Source organism: Schistocerca piceifrons, chromosome 1, assembly GCF_021461385.2.
Source record: "Schistocerca piceifrons isolate TAMUIC-IGC-003096 chromosome 1, iqSchPice1.1, whole genome shotgun sequence".
Taxonomy (NCBI): domain Eukaryota; kingdom Metazoa; phylum Arthropoda; class Insecta; order Orthoptera; family Acrididae; genus Schistocerca; species Schistocerca piceifrons.
In genome coordinates, this window is record NC_060138.1 from 1204911370 (window position 1) to 1204917369 (window position 6000).

Sequence of the window (6000 nt, forward strand, 5' to 3'; positions counted from 1 at the left end):
GAAAAATTCACAAATCGTTTAATCGTGTACGGAGTGCTTAAGCCACCGTATGAACTTGAATTTCTCTATACTGTCGTATTTATTTTATGAGACGTACGTACTAATATCTTGCTTGACTTCAAGAGGTACGGTCTCGGAATTTTAACCTGGATAGGATCGCAGACTGAAAAACAATTTTCAAGAATTGCTCGGACAAGATTTTTGAAGCTACTCTTTTTGTGCACGAATTACATTTTCGTTATTAATTTCTCCATGTTTGGATGATGCTGGTTCCGCAAATGTTGCTAAGTTAATGAAAAGCCGCTCCAGTTGCTTCATTAGAACTCTATTAAGTCCACACCATAGGTTTCCGCCTTTATATTAGGCTATTATCAAGTGTGTCTGAAAGTTACACTACGGAGAAGGAACGTCAAATGATCATTTGAAGTTGCTTATCTACAACAACTGATCATTTAAAGTTGTTTCTCTATAGCTTAGCTTTAAGTTGCACTTGATAATGGCCTAACATAAAAGCCTAAGCCGGCCATGTGGGTTACATATAGTTGTAATTAAGCAACTGGAGCGGCTTTACATCAGTTATATTTCCCTGGGATTCTTCCAATGGACATCAGCACGGTACCTGCTTTTGCTGCAACCCATCTTAAGTGGTAGTTCCAGTAATGGCAGCACCGAACAGTTGTCCTTAGATATTTTACGGTTGTTACTCTATCCATTGATTTGCTGTCTATAGTGTAATCAAACAGCAAGAAAACATTTCGTCTGTTTACACTTTGTTATCTAATGGTCAACTACCTGTCTATCTTTTGGAGGTCTTCCTGCATTTCACTACAGTTTGCTGCTGTTGCAACTTTCCTATGTACAATAGTACTATCAGCGAACAGTTTCTCGTCATCGATCAGATCATTTATCTGTGTATATCGTGAACATTAACACTTCCTTTCGGTAGTCTCGAAGTTATTTTTAAGTTAGGATTCCGCCCATGAAAAGTGAAAATACACCTGGACTTCAGTAGAGCGTGCTGTGTTTGCAATCGTGAACGATACAATGCGGCTTGTATGTTCAATTCGCCAATATGTATCGATGGGTCACTTAGAGCATAGATCCTGCGTCCATTGCCACTTTATCGCGAGAAAGGTTGTCATCACAATACGTTTGCCGCCGAATTAGCGTTCACTACAACGACGTCTGTGTGACCGAGCGGTTCTAGGCGCTACAGTCTGGAACTGCGCGACCGCTACGATCGCAGGTTCGAATCCTGCCTCTCGAATCCTGCCTCGGGCGTGGCTGTGTGTGATGTCCTTAGGTTAGTTAGGTTTAAGTAGTTCTAAGTTCTAGGGGACTGATGAGCTCAGAAGTTAAGACCCATAGTGCTCAGAGCCATTTGAACCCATTTGAACGACGTCATTCGAACATTCAGTCGTTGGTGTAGTTCCCTCGCCGGACTTGGACATCGAGTTCGAGTTGGACGCACCAGATCGGCCGTCCATAGTCGTTTTTTTTCACGTCCGCAGCGTAGACTTCACGTCCTTTGGCATGACATTTTGGGGACGTAAGCCTGGAGGAATCAGTGCGCGCTTTCCTCGTCCAATTGTGTTGATGTTTCTGAAGTTTTCTGATGACCGACGCCACTTTCCCACACAGTTGCTGCTGAGTTTTCTTTCGATCTGCTGCTCTGGTTTTGTTTGTAAGCTGTTGACGATTCCTGACGTTCACGTGTTCGATTACTCTCGGCAAATCGTTTCGTTTCTTGATTACTGTTTTAGCCGTTGGCGCCGCCGCCCCCCCCCCCCCCCCCACCCCCTCCTACTATCCTTTGGGCCACTAACCGTTCTTACAGAAAGAGATTCACCGCTCTCCCACAACTGGATTATGACGCCCGCGCTCAAAAAGACCTGCTACAACCGAGAGAGCCGTGTTGGTCTCCTCAAATGGTTCAAATGGCTCTCAGCACTATGCTACTTAACTTCTGAGGTCATCAGTCGCCTAGAACTTAGAACTAATTAAACCTAACTAACCTAAGGACATCACACACATCCATGCCCGAGGCAAGATTCGAACCTGCGACCGTAGTGGTCGCTCGGCTCCAGACTTGGTCTCCTCACTATCAAGGAACTTCACAGCAAACATAAACATAGCCAAAGCCTTGCAGACAAACAAAAATTACACGAAGCGAAATGTAGTGTGAGGAGGGCTATGCGAGAGGCGTTCAATGAATTCGAAAGTAAAGTTCTATGTACTGACTTGGCAGAAAATCCTAAGAAATTTTGGTCTTATGTCAAAGCGGTAGGTGGATCAAAACAAAATGTCCAGACACTCTGTGACCAAAATGGTACTGAAACAGAGGATGACAGACAAAAGGCCGAAATACTAAATGTCTTTTTCCAAAGTTGTTTCACAGAGGAAGATTGCACTGTAGTTCCTTCTCTAGATTGTCGCACAGATGACAAAATGGTAGATATCGAAATAGACGACAGAGGGATAGAGAAACAATTAAAATCGCTCAAAAGAGGAAAGGCCTCTGGACCTGATGGGATACCAGTTCAATTTTACACAGAGTACGCGAAGGAACTTGCCCCCCTACTTGCAGCGGTGTACCGTAGGTCTCTAGAAGAGCGTAGCGTTCCAAAGGATTGGAAAAGGGCACAGGTCATCCCCGTTTTCAAGAAGGGACGTCGAGCAGATGTGCAGAACTATAGACCTATATCTCTAACGTCGATCAGTTGTAGAATTTTGGAACACGTATTGTGTTCGAGTATAATGACTTTTCTGGAGACTAGAAATCTACTCTGTAGGAATCAGCATGGGTTTCGAAAAAGTCGGTCATGTGAAACCCAGCTCGCGCTATTCGTCCACGAGACTCAGAGGGCCATAGATACGGGTTCACAGGTAGATGCCGTGTTTCTTGACTTCCGCAAGGCGTTCGATACAGTTCCTCACAGTCGTTTAATGAACAAAGTAAGAGCATATGGAATATCAGACCAATTGTGTGATTGGATTGAGGAGTTCCTAGATAACAGGACGCAGCATGTCATTCTCAATGGAGAGAAGTCTTACGAAGTAAGAGTGATTTCAGGTGTGCCGCAGGGGAGTGTCATAGGACCGTTGCTATTCACAATATACATAAATGACCTTGTGGATGACATCGGAAGTTCACTGAGGCTTTTTGCGGATGATGCTGTGGTGTATCGAGAGGTTGTAACAATGGAAAATTGTACTGAAATGCAGGAGGATCTGCAGCGAATTGACGCATGGTGCAGGGAATGGCAATTGAATCTCAATGTGGACAAGTGTAATGTGCTGCGAATACACAGAAAGATAGATCCTTTATCATTTAGCTACAAAATAGCAGGTCAGCAACTGGAAGCAGTTAATACCATAAATTATCTGGGAGTACGCATTAGGAGTGATTTAAAATGGAATGATCATATAATGTTGATCGTCGGTAAAGCAGATGCCAGACTGAGATTCATTGGAAGAATCCTAAGGAAATGCAATCCGAAAACAAAGGAAGTAGGTTACAGTACGCTTGTTCGCCCACTGCTTGAATACTGCTCAGCAGTGTGGGATCCGTACCAGATAGGGTTGATAGAAGATATAGAGAAGATCCAACGGAGAGCAGCGCGCTTCGTTACAGGATGATTTAGTAATCGCGAAAGCGTTACGGAGATGATAGATAAACTCCAGTGGAAGACTCTGCAGGAGAGAAGCTCAGTAGCTCGGTACGGGCTTTTGTCAAAGTTTCGAGAACATACCTTCACCGAAGAGTCAAGCAGTATATTGCTCCCTCCTACGTATATCTCGCGAAGAGACCATGAGGATAAAATCAGAGAGATTAGAGCCCACACAGAGGCATACCGACAATCCTTCTTTCCACGAACAATACGAGAATGGAATAGAAGGGAGAACCGATAGAGGTACTCAAGGTACCCTCCGCCACACACCGTCAGGTGGCTTGCGGAGTATGGATGTAGATGTACATGTAGATGTAGATGTAGATCAGTGTAGCCTCTATGGATTCAGTACCTTGTATGCTAAGCAGGTGGAAAAGGCAACAGCTACAATGAAACCTGGTTCATTGACGTTGGGTTCTCTTCATCGACGAGTGCAGAATTTGTCTGATGCCTAGAAGACTGTGGAGGCGGCCAGGTACCAATGCGCGCGTCAGGCACACAGTGGCATGGAGGAGGGTCGGCCATGTTTTAGGATGGCGGACGCCTCTCATGTCTATCCAAGGATATCTAAGGAGCTTCTAACCTATTGTCCCGACCTACGGTCAGTGTTTCAGTGATGGGTTTGTCTTCCGAGACGAAAATGCACGAGCAAAGATGCATACTGTCGAGCTTTCCCAGCAAAGCTAATTCTCTCATTCTCTTGAATCTAAGCCCATACACTTTCACAGGTTTGTAAATGATGCAAAACTCTTTTGAGCAATTTAGATGGATACATTTTTCTGTAGCTTAATGTGTACGAATATACCAAATAACATTACAACCGGGTTGCGATAGTAAAATAGTGGCCCATATCTTAATATATCTCTTGATATTGCTTGGACTGAAATCGGCGACTGATGTTTCTGGTGGCTGAGGTTCTTTGGTAATGTGTTGAGTTCTCCTGCTGCTATACGCAGCCAAAGAATACCTGAGTTACATCTTCTTCTTCATCAAATTCCTGCAGAGGAAATGTAAGCCTGTTGATGCATGAAGGTACTGTTTGACCGATCGTGGTTAAATGTGTAGGATATAAAAGTTAACAGATCCTGTTCGCTGCCGAGCCTACGGCACCGAGATGTGTTTTATATCATTGGTGTTACTATGGAATAGGGTTTACCTGTTGTCAATGGAGCGTTTCTGAACTCTCTTCCCACAAGAAAGTTTTATTTATTTCTTAACACAGTGCTATTTTTATGACACAGTCTTAACCAGCTTCTGCCAATATGGGCGTATGCAGATATCGAAACGGCATTTGGTGAACACATGCTCATGCGAGGAGGTCTTTCTTGTGGATAAAACCTTCTCTCTTCCCAAGAGTGTTAGCTGTTTCATTGCATACCATATCTATATTTGTTTTTTACACAGCAAATTGCCACGTGAAGCACCTTCCCAGTCAACCGACAGATATTGGCCACTGTCGAGAGGGCATTGAATGGTACGACATGTTAGACAGACGTTGTGAAAGGCATAGTGTAGTATGCGAAAACAGAATGAATGCTGTAGCAGTCGATGCGAGCGTTATTGCTGCCTCTAGCTATACGTGCAAATGAATTGAATGTCACTGTGACATGAAGTGTTTCCTTCCCAGGTGGAGCGTCTAGCACTTCTATGGAAAGCACGCGATATAGATATTCCTTGTTTGGACTTGCATTTAATTGTCACCCGAACTTTTGTGCGGATTTAATGAAACTCCTGTCACACACATCTCGCAGTGCGACATCTTGTCTGTCATAATTTTGACATGTACTATTTGGAACGCTGTAATTGATGTTATACATTTCAGAGCGCCCAATAAAATTACCTTATTTTTCTCTCTGTTTCAGGTAAGTTGCAGCTACTGTAAGGGATTCGCCAGTGTATGTAAGTACTTCAATACTTTCCGTTGAGCAACTGTACCGACAAAGAGCCCTTTTGTTGCACTCTTAATAGTTGTTTACATTTTCTGCTAATTTTGTTTCTATGTTCAGTTATATTTCTGACGTCCTGTCACGAATTCTTACTTCGATACAAGGTGTTCAGCGATTCTACGATGTAGTGTGTAAAGTGGCGCGACTATTTACAAGTTTACTTGTGGGATAGTCTATTTTATGCCTTAAGCGAGGCTTCTGATGTGCGTTTTCTACGTCTACATCCATACTCCATCGATCACTGTGAAGTGCCTGGCAGTGAGAACGTTTATTTTTTTCCGATCGTAACTGAAACGCAGGAAGAATGTTGCTTGTAAGACTTGGAAGACGGCATGTCCTTTCGCCCCACCTTTATGCCACTTTATTTACTCATGTTCTCTGGT

General features: G+C 43.6%; 1 protein-coding gene across 1 annotated transcript in view; it reads left to right on the forward strand.

Annotated features, from left to right (window-relative positions):
- LOC124779368 overlaps nucleotides 1–5624 on the forward strand; it is a 1283837-nt gene extending 1278213 nt beyond the window's left edge. The window contains exon 7 of the mRNA XM_047253707.1: nucleotides 5534–5624. Coding sequence (XP_047109663.1) covers nucleotides 5534–5596 — 63 coding nt within the window. The 3' untranslated portion in view covers nucleotides 5597–5624. The remainder of the gene's footprint in view (nucleotides 1–5533) is intronic.
- The last annotated feature ends 376 nt before the right edge of the window (nucleotides 5625–6000 follow it).